The 23,950-nt window shown below is 40.7% G+C and overlaps 1 protein-coding gene across 9 annotated transcripts in view; it reads left to right on the top strand.

Annotated features, from left to right (window-relative positions):
- Window positions 1–23,950, top strand: part of Setdb1 (SET domain bifurcated histone lysine methyltransferase 1) — a 47,302-nt gene that overhangs the window by 22,032 nt on the left and 1,320 nt on the right. For 6 of the 9 annotated variants that reach the window (XM_015502970.2, XM_048814868.1, XM_048814871.1 and 3 more), the window contains 18 exons: window positions 172–206; window positions 979–1,078; window positions 2,703–2,828; window positions 2,992–3,193; window positions 4,320–4,393; window positions 6,099–6,289; window positions 7,801–7,930; window positions 9,087–9,243; window positions 9,329–9,487; window positions 10,099–10,776; window positions 11,690–11,806; window positions 18,951–19,120; window positions 20,141–20,769; window positions 21,840–21,868; window positions 22,153–22,285; window positions 22,571–22,736; window positions 23,222–23,433; window positions 23,681–23,769. In XM_015502970.2, the coding sequence (XP_015358456.1) occupies window positions 172–206; window positions 979–1,078; window positions 2,703–2,828; window positions 2,992–3,193; window positions 4,320–4,393; window positions 6,099–6,289; window positions 7,801–7,930; window positions 9,087–9,243; window positions 9,329–9,487; window positions 10,099–10,776; window positions 11,690–11,806; window positions 18,951–19,120; window positions 20,141–20,769; window positions 21,840–21,868; window positions 22,153–22,285; window positions 22,571–22,736; window positions 23,222–23,433; window positions 23,681–23,769 (3,397 nt within the window). Of the gene's footprint in view, window positions 1–171; window positions 207–978; window positions 1,079–2,702; window positions 2,829–2,991; window positions 3,194–4,319; window positions 4,394–6,098; window positions 6,290–7,800; window positions 7,931–9,086; window positions 9,244–9,328; window positions 9,488–10,098; window positions 10,777–11,689; window positions 11,807–18,950; window positions 19,121–20,140; window positions 20,770–21,839; window positions 21,869–22,152; window positions 22,286–22,570; window positions 22,737–23,221; window positions 23,434–23,680; window positions 23,770–23,950 lie in introns of those variants that run through there. The other 3 variants (XM_015502971.2, XR_007351896.1, XR_007351895.1) reach the window with 3 other exon arrangements.

Genomic DNA, 23,950 nt, shown 5'->3' with positions numbered 1-23,950 from the left:
TTTATTTAGAGACAAGGTCCGAGTTGCTTGGCACCTCACCATTGCTGAGACTGACTTTGAACTCGTGATCCTCCTGTCTCTAATCTCCTGAGCCTCTGGGATTACAAGTGTGCACCATTGCTCCTGGCTTCATAAGTTTCTTATACTTAGTAGAGTTCTTCTTTTCCATAGGTGATGCGGGCAGCAGAACTCCAAAAGACCAGAAGGTGAGTTGGGGTAGGTGGGAGACAGTTGAGAGATATGAATTTAAAAATGGGAGCTAGGTTGGGGTGTAGCTCTAAGGTAGACTATTTCCCTTATATACACAGGGCCTTCGATTCAGTTCCCAACACTACAAAAGAAAATGGGTGAAATTTATGGCCTGAGCAGTCAGTTTACCTGTCAACATATTCATCCTGTAATTTGCGTTGAGGGCTATAGTCCTCTAATAGATTTCATAAGAATGCAAAAGAACGTTACCAAGAAATGCTATCTGCTGAGAGTGCTTTATGAAAGTGAAATGTAACAGGATCCTGCTAGGGGAGATTAATCAAGAAACGCTTTCTAAAGTCGACTTCTAAATCAGGTTTATAAGAATGGGAAATTTTTGTCTGATAATGGTAACTAGGAAGTTCCAAATATAACTCATTTTGTTTTATGAAATATTCTTTTTTATTTTTTTAAAATTTTTTTAGATGTTGATGAACGTTTATTTTATTCATTTATTTATATGCGATGCTGAGAATCAAACCCAGTGCCTCACACATGCTAGGCAAGCATTCTACCACTGAGCCACAACCCCAGCCCTGAAAGATATTATTTCTTATTCTCAGGTTTCTTTCTTTCTTTCTGTCTCTCTTTCTCTTTCTTCTTTTTTTAAACTTGTTGCAGTGTTGGGTCTTGAACCCAGGATCTTTTATATGTTAGGCAAACACTCAACCACTGAGCTACATCTCCATTTCTCTCAAGTTATTTCTAACCTGATCTGCTTCCTTACAGCTCCGTGAGGCTATGGCCGCCTTAAGAAAATCAGCCCAAGATGTCCAGAAGTTCATGGATGCTGTCAATAAGAAGAGCAGTTCCCAGGATTTACATAAAGGTTAGAGTAGAGGAATATCTGGGTAGAGGTGGGAGGTGAATTATTACAAAGATTTCCTGGATAACCTTTTCCACTTCTGTGGGCTTCTTTTACCACCATAGGTAGGCTGTCTATGGTGAATGTTAGGATTATTAGTTATTTTGTTTTAATTGTTGTCTGCTTCCACCTTTTTAAAATTTTTTAGTATTTGTTATTTAGTTGTAGTTGGACCCAATACCTTTATTTTACGAGCCACAACCCCTGCTACCACCTTTTGTCTACTGATTGTGATATACCAGTCTCGTTATCCTTACAAGTTGTCAGATCCCAATTTTACTGATGCTGAGTTTCCAGTGTGTCATGTTTTATCTTAGCACTTATTAGCTGTCTACATTTAGATTGTTCCCATGTTCTTGAGTACTTTTTCCAGTTGGAGATTAGTGGGGAGAAAATAACTTGAACTATTATCAAAAGTTCTGCAGCAGGGCTGGGGTTGTGGCTGAGTGATAGAGTGCTTGCCTAGCACATGTGGGGCACTGGGTTCGATCCTCAGCACCACATAAAAAAATAAATAAATAAAGATTGTGTGTCTGGGCTGGGGCTATAGCTCAGTGGCAGAGCGCTTGCCTGCACGTGTGAGGTGCTGGGTTCAATCCTTAGCACCACATAAAAATAAATAAAATAAAGGCATTCTGTCCATCTACAACTACAAAAAGAATTTTTAAAAAATGATATTGTGTGTCCACCTACAACTAAAAAATAAATATTTTAAAAAAATAAGTTCTGGGCTGGGATTGTGTCTCAGCAGTAGAGTACTCGCCTAGCACCGGTGGGATCCAGGTTCAATTCTCAGCACCACATAAAAATAAAGGCATTGTATTGTGTCCGTCTACACCTAAAAAATAAATATTAAAAAAAATAAAATAAGTTTTGAGGCCAAGTTTTTTAGAAAGGGAAAAAAGTTTTATTGCATTTGAGTGGTAGTTACTATTGTTGTTAATAAGGAGTTGGAGTGGGCATGGTAGTGCATGCCTGTAATCCCAGTGACTCAAGAGGCTAAGTGACTCAGGAGGATTGCAAGTTCAAAGCCAGCCTCAGCAATTTAACAAGACCCTAAGCAAATTAGTGAGACCCTGTATATTATATCAAAAGGGCTGGGGATGTAGTTCATTGGCTAAGCATCTCTGGGTTCAATCCCCAGTACCAAAAAAAAAAGTAGTTGAAAACATTGGGTTGAAGTGATATGTATATGAATTACATTGTAAACTTCAGTTCTTCAAGTTTCTCCTGTTAGCATATCTATGTTTTGTGTTTCTGCCTTTGGCCAAGAATAAAGAAAAGATGGCTAAGGATCACCCAGACATGGTGGCATGTACCTATAATTCTAGCTACTTGAGAGGCTGAGGCAAGAGGATAACAAGACCTTGTCTCAAAATAATAACAAGGGCAGGATTTTAGCTCTGTGGTAGAGCACTTGCTTGGCATGCATGAGGCCTTGGGTTCACTCCCCAGTACTGGGGGAGAAGAGTATTCAAGGATCAAAGGTTACCTCGTTTTTCCTGATACACGTACTGCCCTCTTTACCTTCCTATTTTCTGCCAACCTGTGGCACAACGCTTTAGAACAATTTTGCTTTCCTCCATAGGAACCTTGAGTCAGATGTCTGGAGAACTGAGCAAAGATGGTGACCTGGTAGTTAGCATGCGGATTCTTGGCAAGAAGAGAACTAAGACGTGGCACAAAGGCACCCTTATCGCCATACAGACAGTTGGTATGTTCAAGCTAGAGAAAGCGCTTATGAAAGGCAACCTGTAGGTATACTATGAATTGTTTCTTTTTCCCCACAGCCTTTGTTATTGTCTTTCACATGGCAAGCAGGGAGGGCTTACTTAGGAATGACAGTTTTTACAATTTTGTCTTTTTCTTTTACTCAGGGCCAGGGAAGAAATACAAGGTGAAATTTGACAACAAAGGAAAGAGTCTGCTTTCAGGGAACCATATTGCTTATGATTACCACCCTCCTGCTGACAAATTATATGTGGGTAGTCGAGTGGTGGCCAAATACAAAGATGGGAATCAGGTCTGGCTCTATGCTGGCATTGTGGCTGAGACACCAAATGTCAAAAACAAGCTCAGGTACATGGAAGGAGGACTGGAAAAGGGGGAACATAGTGTCTGCCTATTTACGTCATAGTCCCGTTTTCACAATTGGGTTTTGTGTGAGGTCTGATAACCCTCTGTCTCTCTTTGCTATATGGGTGATTCTTTCTTTGGTTTCTTTTTTCCACCTCCCCTTTTCTTTTTTTAAGGGGAAAACTAGGAGAATAATCAGGATGCATTAATGAGGGCTGGAATTGTGGCTCAGTGGTAGAGTGCTTGCCTGGCATGATTAAGGCACTGGGTGTGATCCTCAGCACCACGTAAAAAATATTTAAATAAATAAATAAGTACAAAGGTATTGTGTCCATCTACAACTAAAAGGAATTTTAAAAAATAAAAAGGGCTGGGGATGTAGTTCATTGGCTAAGCATCTCTGGGTTCAATCCCCAGTACCAAAAAAAAAAGTAGTTGAAAACATTGNAAAAAAAAAAAAAAAAAAAAAAAAGGATTAATGAGCTAGGTATAGTGGCTTATGCCTATACTCCCAGCTACTTGGGAGGCTGAGGCAGAGAATCCCAAGTTTAAGCCCTGCCTAGTCAACTTAATGAGACCCTTTTTTAAAAGAAAAATGACTAAGGTTGTAACTCATTGATAGAATTCTTGTTTAGCCTGTGTAAAACCTGAGTTCAATCACTGGTGTCACACAAAGGGGGCAAAAAAAAGATCAGTTAGTGTGATTAAGGGAATAGAGAATTCATATAGAAGGAAGGAATGGAGAATAAATCATTGGCAGCATAGGAATATTCCAGAGGAACAAGAATAAATTGTTATCATTATTAATTTATTTTTTAGTTGTAGTTGGACACAAAACCTTTATTTCACTTGTTTATTTTTTTTAATGTGGTACTGAGGATTGAACCCAGGGTAGAGGCGAGTGCTCTACCACTGAGCCACAACCCCAGCCCAAAGAATAAATTATTTTTTAAAAAGGAATATGTTGGTTAGATTAAGGGAAAATTCTTAATTGGTGTGGGGAATAGAATGGAATTGCTTCCATTGAGTGTGTCCTATTGTGATCCAGAGGTGATCTATGAAAAAGTAATCTGTAGTTTGTGTTAAATATAATAACCTTCCCTCTCTATTAATCACCCTTCCTTTACAGGTTTCTTATTTTCTTTGATGATGGCTATGCTTCCTATGTCACACAGTCAGAACTCTATCCCATTTGCCGGCCATGTGAGTATCCTCCATTCTTCTTTACCTATATCAGTTTTTTTTTCCCCCCATCTTGTATTTCTTATCAAGATGCCTGAGTGGAAAGCTTTATTGTTTTGGGGTCTCCATAAGTTGGTTTGATGTGGCTAATAAGTACAGTTTTATTATCCATTTCTATGCCTGGGTCTTTGTAGCCAGAGTAAGACATTAGAAGATCATAACTGGTTCTGGGGCCTCAGTTCAGACACAGTGACAGAGTGCTTACCTAGTATATGTGAGGTACTGGGTTCAATCCTTAGCACCTCCTAAAAATAAACAAATAACTAAAGGCATGCTGTCCATCTACAACTACAAAAAATACTAATAAAAATAAAAAAAATTTAAAGCCAGATGTGGTGGCGCACACATGTAGTCCCAGCGCTCGGAAGGCTGAGGCAGGAGGATCATGAGTTCAAAGCCAACCTCAACAAAGTCGAGATGCTAAGCAACGCAGTTAGACCCTGTCTCTAAATAGAGTACAAAATAGGAATGAGCATGTGACTCAGTGGTCGAGTGCCCCTGAGTTCAATCCTTGGAACCAAAAAAAAAAAAAAAAAATCATAACTGGGTAAACTGCTCTTATAATAGGTGTTTAAGTGACTGATATTTGAAAAGATGTTCTTTCCTAGTCTCATGTTTGACCTAACATTTGTACAAACAGAGACTGTGTCAGATGGAGCTTTCATAGTCCTCTGTACTTGTTTCTCTGGCTTGGGTACAGACTCCTACAGAAGTGACTATTTTTTATTGCAGAGGAATCAACTAACACTACTGAGTTTCTACATAATATGGCAGTAAAACACATTGAGATTCCCTTAAAAATTTAATACAGGGCTGGGGTACAGTGCTTACCTTGCATGCTTGAAGCACTGGGTTCAATCCTCAGTACCACATAAAAATAAAAAAAAATATATTATGTCGATTTACAACTAAAAAAAAGGTTGTTAAAAAATTTTAATACAGAAAGCAGGTGTGGTGGAATATGACTATAATCCCAATTACTTGGGAGGTTGACACAGGACACTCACAAGCTTGAGGCCAGCCTCAGCAATTTAGTGAGGGCTTAAGCAACTTAGTGAAACCCTTTCTCAAAATAAAAAGGGCTAGGGATGTGGCATGGTGGTTAGTACCCCTGGGTTCAATTCCTGGTATCAAAAATTTAAAAATAAACACAATGGAATTTTATTTGGTTATAAAGACAAATGAAATTTTTAAAAAATTTAATATGGCTGGGTATGGTGGCTCATACCTGTAATTCCAGCTACTTGGGAGGCTGAGGCAGGAGATTTCAAGCTTGGCACTAGCTTTGGGAAATTAGCAAAACCCTGTCTAAAAAAAATAAAAAGGAGGCTGGAGTTGTAGCTAATGGTAGAGCGCTTGCCTCCCACATGTAAGGCACATGTGTGGCTCAGCGGTTTGATCCTCAACACCACATAAAAATAAGTTAAATAAGGGTATTGTGTCCATCTACAACTAAAAGGAATTTTAAAAAATAAAAAGGGCTGGGGATGTAGCTAAGAGGTAGAACACTACTGGATTCAATCCCTACTATGGCAGTGGGAGGGGTGGATTTAATGAGTGAGAAGGAAAAATTTTTTAATTTCATGATGTCACCTGATTTTTGTTTTTTCCCCTATCAAGTCATGTCCTACTACCCTCTCTCAGCTCTGTTTCTTCCTTGTGACAGTGAAAAAGACTTGGGAGGACATTGAAGACATCTCCTGCCGAGACTTCATAGAGGAGTATATCACTGCTTACCCCAACCGACCCATGGTGCTGCTTAAGAGCGGCCAGCTTATCAAGACTGAGTGGGAAGGCACATGGTGGAAGTCCCGAGTTGAGGAGGTGGATGGCAGCCTAGTCAGGATCCTCTTCCTGGTACTGTTTTTGTAAAATTGGAGGCAGTTTTCAGGGTGGGATTGGGCGATGGAGGCATAAGAGGCAGTAATGAGGACCTGGGGATGTAGAGTGGTAGAGTGCTTGGGTTTAATCCTCAGAAGCACATACAGAAGGGGAAAAAAGACAACAATGAGAATGACTTCATATCTGTAGTTTTCCTCTTTCTTATCTTCAATCTTTGCTTTGTCCTTTTATTTTTGTCCTCCTTTTTCTTCCTTTAGAAATAGATATAAAAATAAGGGGCTAGGGTTGTGGCTCAGCGGTAGAGTGCTCTCCTAGTACATACGACGCCCTGGGTTGGATCCTCAGCACCACATAAAAATAAAATAAAGGTATTATGTCCAACTACAACTGAATAAACAAAATATTTAAATAAATAAAATAAAGGTATTGTGTCAAACTACAACTAAAACAATATAAAATAAGTTCCCTGAATTTAATCATGACACTAATCTGTATGGTTTTGATTTTTTTTCCCTCTAAGAGTATTCTTACTATGTATAGGTACAAAGAAGGCAGCCCTTTTCATTTTTTCCGAGATTATGGTTTTCGTACAGTAATGGGATAAAGAACTGAAGGAATTAGAGGTTTTGGTGATCTTGTAAAGCTCAGTTGAACTTCTCTCTTTTGTACCCATCCTCCTGTTCTCTTTTCCCTTGTCACCCCACTTCCTAGGATTAATGTTCTTCTCTGCTTTATTTCAACCCTTTTATCCTGACACTTTATGATCTTTGTCACACTTTTTATACTCTGTGTATAAATCTGTCTCTTGTGTAAATTTTTTTTTGGTATGTGGGTGGTGAGGGAGATGAGGCCTTGCTATATTGCCCAGGCTTATCTTGAAGAAGTCCTGGGCTCAAGCAGTCTTTCTTCCTCAGCCTCCCAAATAGCTGGGACTGCAGACAGGTGTTCATGCCACTGTGCTAGTGTTCTCCTATAATTTCTTTTTTTTATTTATTTTTTATTTTTTTATTTTTTTTAGTTGTAGTTGGACACAACACCTTTATTTCACTTATTCATTTATTTATTATTTTTTCTTTTTTTTAATATTTATTTTTTAGTTTTTCGGCAGACACAACATCTTTGTTTGTTTGTGGTGCTGAGGATCAAACTCAGGACGCACGCATACCAGTCGAGCACACTTCCACTGGAGCCACATCCCCAGCCCCTCACTTATTTATTTATTTACTTTTTTTATGTGGTGCTGAGGATCGAACCCATAGTCTCGTACGTGCGAGGCAAGCGCTCTACCGCTGAGCCACAACCCCAGCCCCCTCCTATAATTTCTGAAACATAGATTGTGGTGTTCTTTATACTCCTGATACCTATCATGGAGCCTGGCACATAAATGTATTGAATGGATAAGGAGTTCAGGGCTCATCAGGGAGATTTCTCAGGGGTGGCATATGGTATTTATTCTGCACAAATGAAAGGAAAGATTTTTAACCTTTAACCCATTTCACCCTGCTCTCCTTTTCTCCTGTCCCTAGGATGACAAAAGATGTGAGTGGATCTATCGAGGTTCTACACGGCTGGAGCCTATGTTCAGCATGAAGACGTCTTCAGCTTCTGCACTGGAGAAGAAGCAAGGGGGACAGCTCAGAACACGTCCAAATATGGGTATGTCATAAAGATTTGTAGGGGAGAGAAGAAAGGGAACAGATTATATACAGTAGCTATTCTTTGTTTACCAGGATGACACTGCTGACTCATTGTTACTTCTAGTGATGGATTTGTGGTGCTGTCTGCATTGCTATGCGCTTTATTTGTTCTAAACAACCACATAAAAATGTGGAACTGGGCTGGGGATGTGGCTCAAGTGGTATTGCGCTCGCCTGGCATGCGTGCCGCCCGGGTTCGATCCTCAGCACCACATAAAAAGATGTTGTGTCCCCCGAAAACTAGAAAATAAATATTTTTTTAAAAAAAAGTGGAACACCTGGCTTAGGTTAGGTAGTGGTTGGTAGTTAACTCCATTGTCTATATGGAAATTGTTAGTTTCTGTGTTATAAAGTTTTGTTGTTTTTTTTTTTAAGCCCAGACTGGTTTTCATTTTTAGGTTTTATATTTTTCATACTTTCTGATTGTTTTTTTTTTTTTCCATCAACATTAGTTGATCGAAGAGTGCATTTTTCAAATTCACAAAAATCTAACATAATTAATGGGGTGAATTGACTGGGGCAGGAAGAAAATTATTGTTTAAATCAAATGCAAGCTGAGCACAGTGGCACATGTCTATAATCCTAGCGGCTTGGGAGGTTGAGACAGGAGGATCGCAAGTTCAAAGCCAGCATCAGCAATGGCGAGGTGCTAAGAAACTCAATGAGACCCTGTCTCTAAATAAAATAAAATAGGGCTGGGGATTTGCCTCGGTGGCCAAGTGCTCCTGAGTTCAATCCCTGCACCACACCCTGCCCTTCCCCCCCAAAAAAAATCAAATGCGGATGTTAAGAGTTCCCCTTCATAAATAAATAAATAATAGGAACTGGTGATCCACTGAGTCACATCCCCAGCCACTTTTTTTATTATTATATTTTCAGATAGGGTCTCACTAAATTTGCTTAGGGCCTCACCAAGTTCCAGAGGCTGGCCTCAAACTTGTGAGCCTCCTGCTTTAACTTACGAGTTGCTGGAATTATAGATATGTGCCACCATGCAGGGCTCCAGATTTTTCCGTTACTGTTTTTAGTACTGTATAAATTGAGGATCAGGTATATGAGTGAATGCAGCTGACACAGCTATCATCTTCTCAGAGATCATTTTCCTTTTCCTGTAGGTGCTGTGAGGAGCAAAGGCCCTGTTGTCCAGTACACACAGGATCTGACAACTCAGTTCAAACCAATGGAGCCCCCACAGCCTACAGCTCCACCTGCCCCCGCTGCCCCCGCTGCCCCACCTGCTCCTCCTCTGTCCCCCCAAGCAGGTGACAATGAGTGAGTGCTATTTGTTCTTTTTCCTTCAGTTTCTTTCACATATTTTCTGCATCCCTTACTATATAATCTTTTCTCAATCTCCTAGAAGCTTGGAAAGCCAGCTTGCTCAGTCACGGAAGCAGGTAGCCAAAAAGAGCACATCCTTCCGACCAGGATCTGTGGGCTCTGGTCATTCCTCCCCTACGTCTCCTGCACTCAGTGAAAGTGCCCCTGGTGGGAAACCTGGGATCAATCAGACTTATAGGTGAGAAAATCTTGGCTCTTTATGGGCGTGTTGGCATCATGAACTGAGTGTTCACTGTGTAGGGAAAACACCTTGGCTCTAGGGGCTAGAGTTTAAAGTTATGATGCTGAGGAGCTTGAATTTAAAAAGGAAGCTAATATTAGGTGTTTCGGAGAAACAGAAAACAAGAATAATTGAATTCAGAAACTGGATGTCTAGAAATATAGTTATCACCAGAATGTTATTTGTCAAAAATGTTCATTGAATTCAGTGTCATCATTACTATAACAGAAAGGAGATACCACTTCTTTCCTTGAGTCCTTGGAATTCATAAAGATATTTACAAGACACCCAACAGACAAGGCATTAGTAGCAGACTGGACTCTTAATTTCATAATTCCCAGGCAAATACAATTTAGTAATAAGTCCACTATTGAAATAATGATGTCATCAGTTAGTGAAGAGTAATTAGAGATTATCATTGATCAGTTTTGGTACAGCAAGGGAAGATCTGACTTTCTTCAGGTATGCAGCTATTTGAAAAATTAGAGAAATGGCTTAGCTAGCTAGAGGAATAATTATACAACAAAGAGACCTGTTATCTGATCTGATATCTTGCATCTCATTTGCAGATCACCATTAGGCTCAACAACCTCTGCCCCAGCACCCCCTGCTCCTCCGGCGCTTCCAGGTCCTTCAGCCCCTCCTGGTCCTCCAGCCCCTCCTGGTCCTCCAGCCCCTCCAGCCTTCCATGGCATGCTGGAGCGGGCCCCAGCAGAGCCCTCCTACCGTGCCCCCATGGAGAAGCTCTTCTACTTACCTCATGTCTGCAGCTATACTTGCCTGTCTCGGATCAGACCTATAAGGAATGAACAGTATCGGGGGAAGAACCCTCTGTTAGTCCCACTGCTGTATGACTTCCGGCGGATGACAGCCAGGCGTCGAGTTAATCGGAAGATGGGTTTTCATGTTATTTATAAGACACCTTGTGGCCTCTGCCTTCGGACAATGCAGGAGATTGAACGTTACCTTTTTGAGACTGGATGTGACTTCCTTTTTCTGGAGATGTTCTGTTTGGATCCGTATGTTCTTGTGGACCGAAAGTTTCAGCCCTACAAGCCTTTTTACTATATTTTAGACATCACTTATGGAAAGGAAGATGTTCCCCTCTCCTGTGTCAATGAAATTGACACAACTCCCCCACCCCAGGTGGCCTATAGCAAGGAACGGATCCCAGGCAAGGGTGTTTTCATTAACACAGGCCCTGAATTTCTCGTTGGCTGTGACTGCAAGGATGGTTGTCGTGACAAGTAAGTTGGGGGTTGCAGGGGAGATAGCTGCCTCTGCTTCCAGCTTTATTATGGTTTCCTCTCTTTTCACCTTTCCTTTGCTTTATTTCCTCTCTTTTCACCTTTCCTTTGCTTTATTACTTGTATTGCTTACTCTACTCCTGTAATCCCAGCTACTCGGGACATTGAGGCAAGAGAATCGCGAGTTCACAGCCAGCTTCAGCAAAAGCTAAGCACCTCAGTGAACCCTGTCTCTAAGTAAAATACAGAATAGGGGTATAGAGCTGGAGGTGAGGCTCCATCCATGGTCAAGTGCCCCTGAATTGAATCTCCAGAACACCCCCATCCCCCTCTTCCCCACAAAAGAAAGTTGAATAGGAAAGCCAGAATCTGATGTGACCCCACTGAATAACTGTGGGTGTGTGTCTTACATTTCTTTTTCTCATTCTTCCCCCTTTTATTCTGCTTCCCTCTAATCTCTGTTTTGTTCTCTCATCTTTTTCTTACTATCTTAATCATGCTTTCTCATTTTCTTTCTTTCTTTTTTAATAGATACAACTTTTTTATATCTTTATTTTATTTATTTATTTGAATTTTTATACATGACAGCCAATGCATTATAATTTTCACTACACATATAGAAGACAGTTTTTCGTATCTCTGGTTGTATACACAGTATAGTCACACCAATTTGTGTCTTCATACCTGTACTTTGGATAATAATGATCATCACATTCCACCATCATTAATAACCACATGTGGTGCTGAGGATCGAACCCTGTGCCTCGCATATGCTAGGCAACTGCTCGACCCCTGAGCCACAACCCCAGCCCCATTCCTTTTTCACTTATGTGCATGAAAGAAGAAGAAAAAAAAAACTCACTATCTTGTCCTCATACTTTGGTTAGCTGTTGTCCCTTTTTGTCTTATACAGGTCCAAGTGTGCCTGCCATCAACTGACTATCCAGGCTACGGCCTGCACCCCTGGTGGCCAAGTCAACCCTAACTCTGGCTACCAGTACAAGAGACTAGAAGAGTGTCTGCCCACGGGGTAAGTACTCAGGATGGTGTGGCACCCAAGAGGGAAGCATACTCATCACAAATTAAAAACTTGGAACCAGAAAAAGCATTTCATTAATTAAATCATGTTTCCTAAATTCCCAGCACATGGACTTTTCTTGAAGACATGTGATTGAATAGCCAGACATGGTTGTGCACACCTATAATCCCAGCAGCTCAGGAGGCTGAGGCAGGAAGATCGCAGGTTCAATGCCAGCCTCAGCAATTTAGCAAGGCTGTAAGCAACCTAATGAGAACCCATCTCAAAAAATTAAAAGGGTTGTGGGGGGCTAGGGATGTGGCTCAGATACAGTGCTTGCCTGGCACATATGAGGTTTCAATTCTCAGCACCACATAAATAAATTAAATAAAGGTTCATCAGTGACTAAAAAATATGTTTTTAAAAAGGGGGCGGGGCTGGGGATGTGGTTTATTGAGTTCAATCCTTGGCACCAAAAAAAAGATTGACTAGTATATAATTTTCTGTTGTAGAAAAGATGACCTTTCATAGCTGTATAAGTGTTCTGATTGTGATTTACTCTAGCAAGTGAAATTCGTGTGGAGAAACATAGTCAGGGACCTGATTATATAAGACTTTGCAACCTAGAATGAAAGTTAGAATCAAATTCATGGAGTGATAGGATGCTATTAGAGAGTTTGAAGCAGGTAAGTGATATATTCTGCCTTTTTAAGATTATTCTGTCGTCTTTGTGGTGTAATGATCTTGGGGCTGCAAAAGCTAAACAGTATTAATGAGGACATAATTGTAAGTTTGTAGATGAGAGCGAGGCAGTAATGACTAGGGCTTGTACTAGAATGCATGTGTGGCAGTTAGAAATGAAAGAGGATGATGTTAGTGATGTAGCTGGGTGGTAGAGTGTGCAGTTAACATGTTCAAGGCCTGGATTCAGTCCCAGCACCAAGAAGAAATGAAAGGGGATATGTCTGGGATGTATCAAGAGGTAGAGCTACAGAACTTGATACACTATGGAATGGGAAGAAAGGAGTAGAATCAAGAACCATTCTTGCCCAGCGCAGTGGTGCACTCCTATAATCCCAGTGACTTGGAAGGCAAAAGGATCTCGAGTTCAAAGCCAACCTCAGCAATTTAGCGAGGCCCTAAGCAACTCAGTGAGACTCTGTCTCTAATAAAACATAAAAAAAGACTGGAGATGTGGCTCGGTAGTTAAGTGCCCCTGGGTTTACTCCCTGATTTAAAAAAAAAAAAAAAAAAGATTTTTTTTGGTTTAGCAGCCAACAATGTTGGTGCTTTTTATTTAGATGGAAGATTAGAAGAGGGTTGCAGATTGGAGTGAAATTTTAAAAGTTTGAGTTCACCTAGAGAAAATGTTGGTAGTAGAGAAGGGATCTCAGGTAAGCTCATGGTGCCTCAAAATTTAGAGGTTAAACAGAGAATATAGAGCCAAATATGAGACTGAGAAGGATAAGTCAGAGAAAGTAGAAGACAAGGAAATAGTGGAAATAGCATGATAAACTAGTACATATGAACATCAGTTAATAAACGTAATACTTAACCAGGCATGGTGGATCACACCTGTAATCCCAGCAGTTTGGGAAGCTGAGACTGGAGGATTGCAAATTTGAAGCCAGCCTAAGCAGCTAAGCAAGGCCCTAAGCAATTTAGCAAGACCCCATCTCAAAACAAAAATGAATAATAAAAAGGGCTGGGGATGTAGCTCAGTGGTAACCCCTGGCTTAATTAAAAATTTTTTTTTTTTTTTAAAGAGAGAGAATTTTTTTTTTTTAATATTTATTTTTTAGTTATCAGCGGACACAACATCTTTGTTTGTATGTGGTGCTGAGGATCGAACCCGGGCTGCATGCATGCCAGGCGAGCGCGCTACTGCTTGAGCCACATCCCCAGCCCCCAAAATTTTTTGTAACTGAAAATTTTTTGTCTATTTCCAAATTGAGAGCTAGGGATTACCTGGTAAGGTGGCACACGCCTGTAATCCCAGCTGAGGGAGGTGGAGGCAAGAAGTCCTGAATTCAGGGCCAGCCTGTGCAAAAAGTGAGGCACTAAGCAACTCAGTGAGGCCCTGTCTCCAAATAAAATATAAAATAGGGCTGGGGATGTGGCTCAATAGTGGAGTGCCCTAGAGTTCAATCCCTGGCACCGCCACTACCACCAAAAAAAGAAAGAAAGAGCTAGGGGTGTGGCTTTACCATTTGCCTAGCATATACAAGGGCCTAGGTTCAATCCCCAACTATTAAAAAAAAAAAAAGAAAAGAATAAAAAAAGGGGTGGGGCACTCTTGTCCCAGCATAATAGATGAAAATAGATACCCACTACCCACTGAGAGACAGAATCGGGAAGTGTCAAAACTCAGAGGACAAAGAGAAAATCATAAAAGATACTGGAAGCTTGGGCTGTTGTTGTGGCTCAGCGGTAGAGTACTCGCCTCACACAGGTGAGACCCTGGGTTCGATCCTCAGCACCACATAAAAATTAATAAACAAAATAAAGATACTGGAAGCTTGATGGCAATTTGCACAATCTATTCAGAATTTTAAAGAGAAATCATTTTGTTTACCAAAATGAGGGGGAAAGCCAAGAAAGAAAGGCACACATCCAAAAGACAGGATTCAACCCAGAAGAAAAGTGAAGGGAATGCCAAATGGTAGTGAATTGAAGGGGGTTTCCAGATTGATGCTGTGCACTCAATGTATAAAAAGAGCAGATTGGGGGCTGGGGATATGGCTCAAGCGGTAGTGCGCTCGCCTGGCATGCGTGCGGCCCGGGTTCGATCCTCAGCACCACATACAAACAAACAAAGATGTTGTGTCTGCCGAAAACTAACAAATAAATATTAAAAGAATTCTCTCTCTCTCTCTCTCTCTCTAAAAAAAAAAAAGAGCAGGTTGGGTGACTTGTAGGAGCAACTTCTTCAGCAGAATAGACTTGACAGGGCTGGGATTGTGGCTTAGCGGTAGAGTACTCTCCTAGCATGGGCGGGGCCCGGGTTCTATCCTCAGCACCACATAAAAATAAAGGTATTGTGTTGTGTCCATCTATACCTAAAAAATTCAAAAAAGAAAAGAATAGACTTGACAGGAAGCTTCATGGAGCCAGACTTGAGGGCACACACCTGTAATCCCAGCTACTCAAGACACTAAAACAGAAAGATTGTAAATTCAAGGCCAGCCTGGGTAAGTGTCCCTGTCTCAAAGTATAAAAAGGGTTAGAAATGCAGCTCAGTGTAGGACACTTGCCTAACATGTGCAGGGCTCTGGGTTCAATTTCTAGTACTACCAAAAAGAAAAATAAAGCCTGAAAGGTCTGAGTTGGGGGTGAATTTATGCTGAATACAGAGAATACTAAGCAATAGAAAAGGCAAATTTTTGGTTTAATTAAAGAAAATTCTGAACCTTATATAATGTTTAGATTTAATAATATTGGGTGGCTGCTACATGGGTGCTCATTGTATCTTTATTTACATGTTTAAAATGTTTTCTATATAGATTCCTTGTGTGTGTGTGTGTGTGTGTGTGTGTGTGTGTGTGTGTGTGTTAATGGTGGAGTAAACCTTAGGGCCTTTGCACCTGCTAGGAGTGCTCTACCACGGAGCTACACTTCCAGCCATATAAAAGTATTTTTCAGTAACCACAACTAGTATGTCACTTTCCTGCTTAAAACTAATAGCTACCCATTGCAATTGAATTTTATTCTAACCCATGTACCATTCTAACCAGATGGTACAAAACACTGTACTGTCTAGCTGCTTCCTATCTCTCCCACTCCAAAGTTGTTCTGGCCACACTGATATTCTGTTCCTGAATGCAGTTCACCCTGTGTTTTCCAATCTCCCTCTGGGGCCTTTGTACACCTTGTGCCTTCTTTTTGGCATCTTTCCATTGTTTTTTGTGTGGCTGTTTTTAACATTGAGCTCTCAGCTTTAATCTCACCTCCTGAGAGAGACCCTAGTCACTCCCTGATTCTGTCATTGAGCACCACCTTTATGTTCTATAATAACTTAGTCAACTCAGTTTCTCTTTCCCCATTAGAATGTAAGCTTCATGAGGGTGGAGACCTTGTCTGTTTTACACACTATCATATCACAGCAGCTAACTTACCACAATGCCTGGTGCATAACAGATTTTATGAAATTCATGAATGAATGAACTTGGTACAGCCACTCTAAAAGTTTTGTATGGTGGTGCTTAAACCTGACTTCTGATTCTGGACCTGCCCCTCCCAGGCTAATCCTGTTAACTACATACAAAAGATATTAACAAATAGCCCCCCACTCACAGAGGACTTTTAAAAGACCTCACAAAGTTGTTTCCTATTCTGGTGCTGGTTACATGGTATATTTTGTGTGTAAGAATTAATTGAGCTGTAGTCTTTTTTTGAGGGTGGGGATTGAATCCAGGGGTGTTTAATTACTGAGTCACATCCCTGGACCTTTTTATTTTCAGAAAGGGTTTCACTTAGTTTCTTAGGGCCTTGCCAAATTGCTGAGGCTGGCCTCAAACTTTCGATCCTCCTGCCTCAGGTTCCTAAGTTGTCATGATGGCAAACGTATGCCAGCATGCCCAGCTGAGCTGCAGTCTTCAGTGTGTATTTTTTTCCTATATTTTATTTAGAGACAGGGACTCGCGGAGTTGCTTAGGACCTCATTTAAGTTGCTGAGGCTGACTTTTAATTCCTGATCCTCCTGCCTCAGGCTCCCAAGCCATCAATGATACTTTTTTTTTGTTTCAAGGGATTGAACTCCACCACTAAGCCACATCCCCAGCCCTATTTTGTATTTATTAGAGAGAGGGTCTCAATTGAGTTGCTTAGCGCCTCTCTAAATTGCTCAGGTTGGCTTTGAACTTGCAATCCCTGCCTCCGCCTCCCAAGCCACTGGGATTGCCGGCGTCAATAACACTTATTTATATATGGTGCTGAGAATCAAACCCAGTGTTTCACTTATGCTGGGCAAGTGCTCTACCACTGAGCCATTACCCCAGCCCCAATAATACTTTGTAAAGTTAAAAATTATAAACCTTTAGGGCTGCAGTTGTAGCTCAGTGGTAGAGCACTTGTCTACCATTTGTGAGGCACTGGGTTCAATCCTCAGCACTACATAAAAATAAACGAATGAACGGTTTTATGTCCATCTACAACTAAAAGAAAGTAATTGTGTGTGTGTATATATACACACACACACACACATATACACACACACACACCTTTAGCTGGGCACAGTGGCACATGACTACTCACAGCATGTCAGGAAGCTAAAACAGGAGGCTCGTAAATTTAAGGCTAGCCTTGGCAATTTAGCAAGTTCCTAAGCAACTTAGATACTGTCTCAATATAAAAAATAAAGAAAAGGGTTTGTGATATAGCTCAGTGGTAAAGTGTCCAATACCAAAAAATAAATATGTAATATATATATACACACACCTTTAGAGGGCTGCTTTGGGGTTATAACTAAGATGCATGTAAATCATTAATATAACACCAACAACTTTTTAAAAAAATTTATTTCTTGGTTCTGGACATTGAACCAGCATTGCTTAACCACTGAGCCCCATTCCTTTTTATTTTCTGTTATGAGACGGGGTCTTTCCAAGTTGCTGAGGATCCCAATAAATTGTCAAGGCTGGTCTCAAACTTGGGATCCTTCTGCCTCAGCCTCCCAAGTTACTGGGATTAGAGGTGTGTGCCACCACACAAATTCTATTTTTGATGAATAGAAGTTGGTCTTACCATTTGTTTTTTTTTTGTGTGGTTTATGGGGAAATATATATAAAATTTATTTGTTTTTCATGGTACTGGGGACCAAACCCAGATGTACTTAACCACTGAGCCACATCCTCACCCCTTTTTATTTTTTATTTAGAGATAGGGTCTCACTGAGTTGCTTAGAGTCTTGCTGAGTTGGTGAGGCTGATTTTTTTTTTTTTTAAGTTGGACACAATACCTTTATTTATTTATTTTTATGTGGTGCTGAGGATCGAACCCAGGGCCTCACACGTGCTAGGCGAGCGCTCTACCGCTGAGCCACAATCTCAGCCTGGTGAGGCTGATTTTTAACTAATGATCCTCCTGCCTCAGCCTCCCGACTCACTAGGATTACAAGTGTGTGACATCATGCCCAGCTTGGTCTTACCATTTTTATCCAGAGGGATATGACTAATATGTCATTAACTAATTGCATTGTTGTCATCTTCCCAAAAGAAAATGCTTCCCTTAAATTTTAATAATGGGAAAATAGACTTCTTTTGGTTTTGTACTGGGAGTCAAACCCAGGGCCTCACATATACCAGGCAGGCACTCTACCACTGAGCTATATCCCTAGACTCAAAAAGTAAAATCTTAACGCTGAGGAAAACAAATAGAATGAAAGTATTGACATCAGAAGTGATTGGTTTTTGTCAGCATAATTGTATTATCTCCCTTTAATGGTGTTATTTGCTAGATCCCTAATTATTTTTTTAAAATAAGTTGTTGAAGAAGAGTATGAACACTTTGAGAGTAGAGATTATGACTTTTTTTATTGTTGTATTTCCAGTGTCTTATAAATCTTGCTATGTAAATTTACTGAATGAAAAAAAAAGCTTTATCAAAAAAATTTTAGGGCTTAGGTTGTGGCTTAGTGCTTGCCTAGCACATGTGAGGCACTGGGTTCAATCCTCAGCACCACATAAAAATAAATAAACAAAATAAAGGTATTGTGTCCATCTACAACTAAAAAGAATTTTTTTTTTAATCTTAATGCCATAAACTTTATACAAGCTCCTCCTATCCCTGTACTCTTCAGTATCTGCAGTGTTGGCTTACCTATCTTTATTTGATGTACCTACATTTATAAATGTATATAGTCTATATACTTATTCTAATGGCTGTGCAGTCTTTATTCACATTGTTATTTAGCTTTTCTCCAGGCAATGGACATTCTGACATAGTATTATGTACTATATTCCTATAAACACCTGTGTAAATTACTTTTCCCCCTTTTGAATTGTTTCCTTGGGCTGTATATCAAGGAGCCTAAACAGTTCCATAAATTCACTTGCTTAGATTATTATCTTAACTTTAATCTTTATCCATGGTATGTTTTGTGGATTTCTAGTATCCCACTAATAATATCATAATTGATTTTATTCTAACCTATTTCTAGGGTATATGAATGTAACAAACGCTGTAAATGTGACCCACACATGTGCACAAATCGATTAGTGCAGCATGGACTACAGGTTCGGCTACAGCTATTCAAGACACAGAACAAGGGCTGGGGTATCCGCTGCTTGGATGACATTGCCAAAGGCTCTTTTGTTTGTATTTATGCAGGTTAGTAATAAAATACAAGGGTTGCTTCCTAGAGTTGGAACATGATAGGGAATTGAACCAGATACAAGATAAATACGTAATAAAGTGCTTAGGGTTAGAGGTATAACTCAGTCCTAGGGTATGTACTTACATGCAAGAGACCCTAAGTTCAATACCTAGCACCACAGTATTTTTAAAAGAATATATAGTTCTTGACATTTGAACTGGAAATAAAAGGATGTGGGGATTTCTTCTATAAAGAACATGCTAAGTGCTGGGTGCAGTGGTGCACATCTGTAATTCTAGCTACTCAGGAGGCTGAGTTAGGAAGATGGCAAGTTTGTGGCCAGCCTGGGCAACTTAGCAAGACCCTGTGTCAAAACAAAAAAGGTTGGGATGTAGATCAGTGGTCGAGTGCTTATCTAGCTTGTGCAAAGCCCTGGGTTTAATCCATAGTACCACAAAAAATGAAAAGACATGATGAGTATTGTGCCGGTCTAGGTGGACCAGAGAAGTATAGCAGTGTGAAGGGGATCATGTTATGGACACTGATGTTTGAGAGGAGATAACGTGATCATAGAGTCTATTGTATAATTTTTCTTCCACGTCCACCCAGAATCTTTTAGCATAGTTGAGAGCACTCTTTCCATAAACAAAGTTAAGAGAAAGAAAGGAGCCGATATGGTGACACATGCCTATAATCCCAGCTACTTGGGAGGCTGGGGCTGGAGGATTGCCAACCTGGGCAACTTCAACTGCTTAAAAATAAGGGTTGGAATGTATCTCATTGGTATATAGTACCCCTAGGTTCAATCCCCAGTACTGCAGAAATAAAAAAAAAAAAAACTATAATAAATTTCCCCATGCTCTCATAGTAAGACACAAGGTGTCATCAAAGACTTGAGTTTATAACAAAGGGATCTAGACTTGAAGACTTGATACTGGTAGGCAGTGTATTGATGGAATGACCTTTTTTTTTTTAATGAACTTATTCTTAAAGGTCCCCATAACTCCAGAAAGCCTTTAATTCTCTATTTTTAGGCAAAATCCTGACAGATGACTTTGCTGACAAGGAGGGCCTGGAAATGGGTGACGAGTACTTTGCAAATCTGGACCATATTGAGAGCGTAGAGAACTTCAAGGAAGGATATGAGAGTGATGTCCCCTGTTCCTCTGATAGCAGTGGTGTAGATTTGAAGGACCAAGAAGATGGCAACAGTGGTACAGAGGACCCTGAAGAGTCCAATGATGATAGCTCAGATGATAACTTCTGTAAGGATGAGGACTTCAGCACCAGCTCAGTTTGGCGCAGCTATGCTACCCGGAGGCAGACCCGTGGTCAGAAAGAGAATGGATTGTCTGAGACAGCTTCCAAGGATTCTCGCCCCCCAGACCTTGGGCCTCCACATCTTCCTATCCCTTCCTCAGTCCCTGTAGGGGGCTGTAATCCACCTTCCTCCGAAGAGACGCCCAAGAACAAAGTGGCCTCATGGTTGAGCTGCAATAGTGTCAGTGAAGGTGGTTTTGGTGACTCTGATAGTCGTTCATCCTTCAAGACCAGTGAAGGTGGGGAGGGCAGGGCTGGGGGAAGTCGAGGAGAGGCTGAGAAGGCCTCTACCTCGGGAATGGCCATCAAGGATGAAGGAGACATCAAGCAGGCTAAGAAAGAGGTAAGCAGTGGCCCAAAATCAAAGCAATGGCTTTTAACTTTGTTATAGTAATAACCTCAATACAGTAACAAGTCATCTTATTTACATGACAGATACTTCTTGTGGCCACCTTATTCTCTTCCTCAACTCAGTACATTCCTAGGTTAAATAAAGACCAAATTATTTTAAAATCCATTTGCCTGGGAGAGGCAGATTATTTGATTCATTCCCAAGTGAAGGATTATAAGTGATTTTTTTTTTTAAATGGTGTTGCAAGTTGTCTACATCATTGTTTGCTTATATTGAAGAAACAAGCTGAGCTTGGTGGTACACACCTTAGCCCAGCCACTCAAGAGACTAAAGCAGGAGGGTTACATGCGTAGGGGAATTTAATGAGACACTGTCTCAAAATTTAAATTAAGAGCTGGGTATGGAGCCTAATGGTAGAGCACTTGCCTACCATGTGCAAAATCCTGGATTTATCCTCAGTACCACAAAAACAAACAAAAATTTACTTTAAAGCTGGGTGTGGTAGCAAGAGTTTGAGGTAAGAGAAATATATGGGCCCATGAGTTAGAAATAAGCCTGGGCAAAAAAGTAAAAACCCCATTACAAAAGAAAAGAATCAATTTTAGGTCTATCTTTGATAATGTTGAAATTTTCTTTTTCTGTTCTTTCTTTTTTTTTTTTTTAATATTTATCCTTTAGTAATAGTTGAACACAGTATCTTTATTTTACTTATTTATTATTATTTGGTGCTAAGGATCAAACTCAGGGCCTCACACATGCTAGATGAGTGCTCTACTGCTAAACCACAACCCCAGACCATAATGTTGAAATTTCCTACATTATAAATAGAGGCCCCTGCTAGGGGAGTTTAGTGATGAGAATATAATTGTTACTATCAAGTCAGGGTGATTTCCCCACACCTTCCCACTTTAAATAGTGTATATGTACCCTTAACTGCCTAATGTTCTTTAATAATCAAATTAATGGATTTGTTAACCTTAGACCACAAAAGCATTTCTTTCTTAACTATTTCTTAACATTTCCGTCTTAATTTCCTTAACTCTGCATTTGCTCTTTTCTAGGACCCTGATGACCGGAACAAGATGTCCTTGTAAGTTTTTTGTGTGTGTGATTCTGGAGATTGAACCCAGGGGTGCTCTCCCCCAGAGCTACATCCCCAGGCCTTTTGTTTTTATTTTTTTGAGATAGGGTCTAAGTTGCCAAAACTTGTGATTTTCTTGCTTCAGCCTTCCCAGTAGCTGAGATTTTAGGTGTGCACCATCCTGTTGGTGCTTGTCTTTCTGACGTGTTCTCCAAATCTGTCTTCTCTTGTGCATTCTCTTAAGAAGATAGCCCGTAACCTGACTCATTCTCATTGTCTTTCCCCCACATCAGAGTTACTGAAACCTCTCGAAATTATGGTTACAATCCTTCTCCTGTGAAGCCTGAAGGACTTCGCCGTCCACCTAGTAAGACTAGTATGCATCAGAGCCGGCGACTCATGGCTTCTGCCCAGTCCAACCCTGATGTAAGTGACCTTCTCAAGCTGTGTCTTACCCAGCCTTCTATTACTCGGAGCCAAGTAAAGGAACATAGAACAGTCTCCCCTCACAAGTCCTTCACTATAATTATTATTAGGTGTCTTCTTGCTTATCTGTCCTTGACTTCCTGTCTTGTTCTCTTTGATTCAGTATCTTACCTTCCTCTTGCTTACAGTCTCAGTCCCTTCTGTCAAACCATAGGTAAAAGCAAGAATTTGAAGGGGCCTTTCCATTTATTCCTCTTCCTTCTTCTCATCCTTCTGCTTCCCCAGGACATCCTGACACTGTCCAGCAGCACAGAAAGTGAGGGAGAAAGTGGGACCAGCCGAAAGCCTACTCCTGGTCAGACTTCAGCCACAGCAGTTGACAGTGATGATATCCAGACCATCTCCTCTGGCTCTGAAGGGGATGACTTTGAGGACAAGAAGAACATGTCTGGTAGTCTGGAAAATTTGGGGGAGTGGTAGGGAGAAACAGTAGAAAGTAGAACATTTTTTTAAAGGAAGCTAAAGAAGTAGGGGAGTGGCAAATTCAGATCCTAAGAGTTGAAGCATTTTGGGGAGGGCTCCCTGATGCTAAGCTAAACTATTAACTTATTTAACATGTCCCCTTCCTCTCTTCTTCTCAGTTCCTTACTCTTTCCCTCAGTTCCTTTGTCCAGCAGATCTAATCCTGCTTGAAAACATGGCTACTGAAGTCTTTGCCTGAGACCTAGGTTATTGGTATTCCTGAGCTGCTACACGTGGCATAAGAATGAGAGTAGATAGGCTAGAGATGTAGCTCAGTGGTAGAGCACTTGCCTAGAATGTGCTAGGCTTGGAGTTCCATCTCTAGAACACCAAAAAATGGTGGGGAGTGGGTAAGAACATGCAATTGAATCATGAATTGGGGTGGGTCCTGACCCCATTCTCCTTCCTCTCCAGGTCCGACAAAGCGCCAGGTGGCAGTAAAATCAACCCGGGGCTTTGCTCTTAAATCAACCCATGGGATAGCCATTAAATCAACCAACATGGCCTCTGTGGACAAGGGGGAGAGTGCACCTGTTCGGAAGAATACACGCCAGTTCTACGATGGTGAAGAGTCTTGCTATATCATCGATGCCAAGCTTGAAGGCAACTTGGGCCGCTACCTCAATGTAAGATCCCTTCCCTCTGCCTCTAGATGGTTCACTTATCCCATGGTCCCCAAAGTTCTGTTTTTTTTGTTAACATACAATATGAACTTTTATATAGTTGATGTTTATAAATTGGTTTTCAAAAATTTTTGAAGAGGTAGCTTTCTTTCAAAACATCTCTGTTATAATGGGGTTGGTCAGATACCATCATTTTTTTCTGCTCTCTTATTTCCTTGGTATTGATTCGGTGCTGTCCTTAAACTTACAGCATAGTTGCAGCCCCAACCTGTTTGTTCAGAATGTCTTTGTGGATACCCATGATCTTCGCTTCCCTTGGGTGGCCTTCTTTGCCAGCAAGTAAGAGGGAATTGGGAGAGGGGATGAGTGGGGAAGGGTAAGGATGAGTAAAATTGTGGTTTCCAAACCTTAGTGGTTTTGGTCATCGGGGGAGCCCTGCCTGTGACACTATCTCCCAGAATTGTCTTTTTTTTTTTTTTTTTAAATATATTTATCTTTTTTATTTGTATTTGGACACATA

The sequence above is a fragment of the Marmota marmota genome, unplaced genomic scaffold (assembly GCF_001458135.2).
Source record: "Marmota marmota marmota unplaced genomic scaffold, marMar, whole genome shotgun sequence".
NCBI classification, from domain to species: domain Eukaryota; kingdom Metazoa; phylum Chordata; class Mammalia; order Rodentia; family Sciuridae; genus Marmota; species Marmota marmota.
Note: the sequence above shows the minus strand (reverse complement) of the source record. Positions and strands in the feature narration are given on the sequence as shown.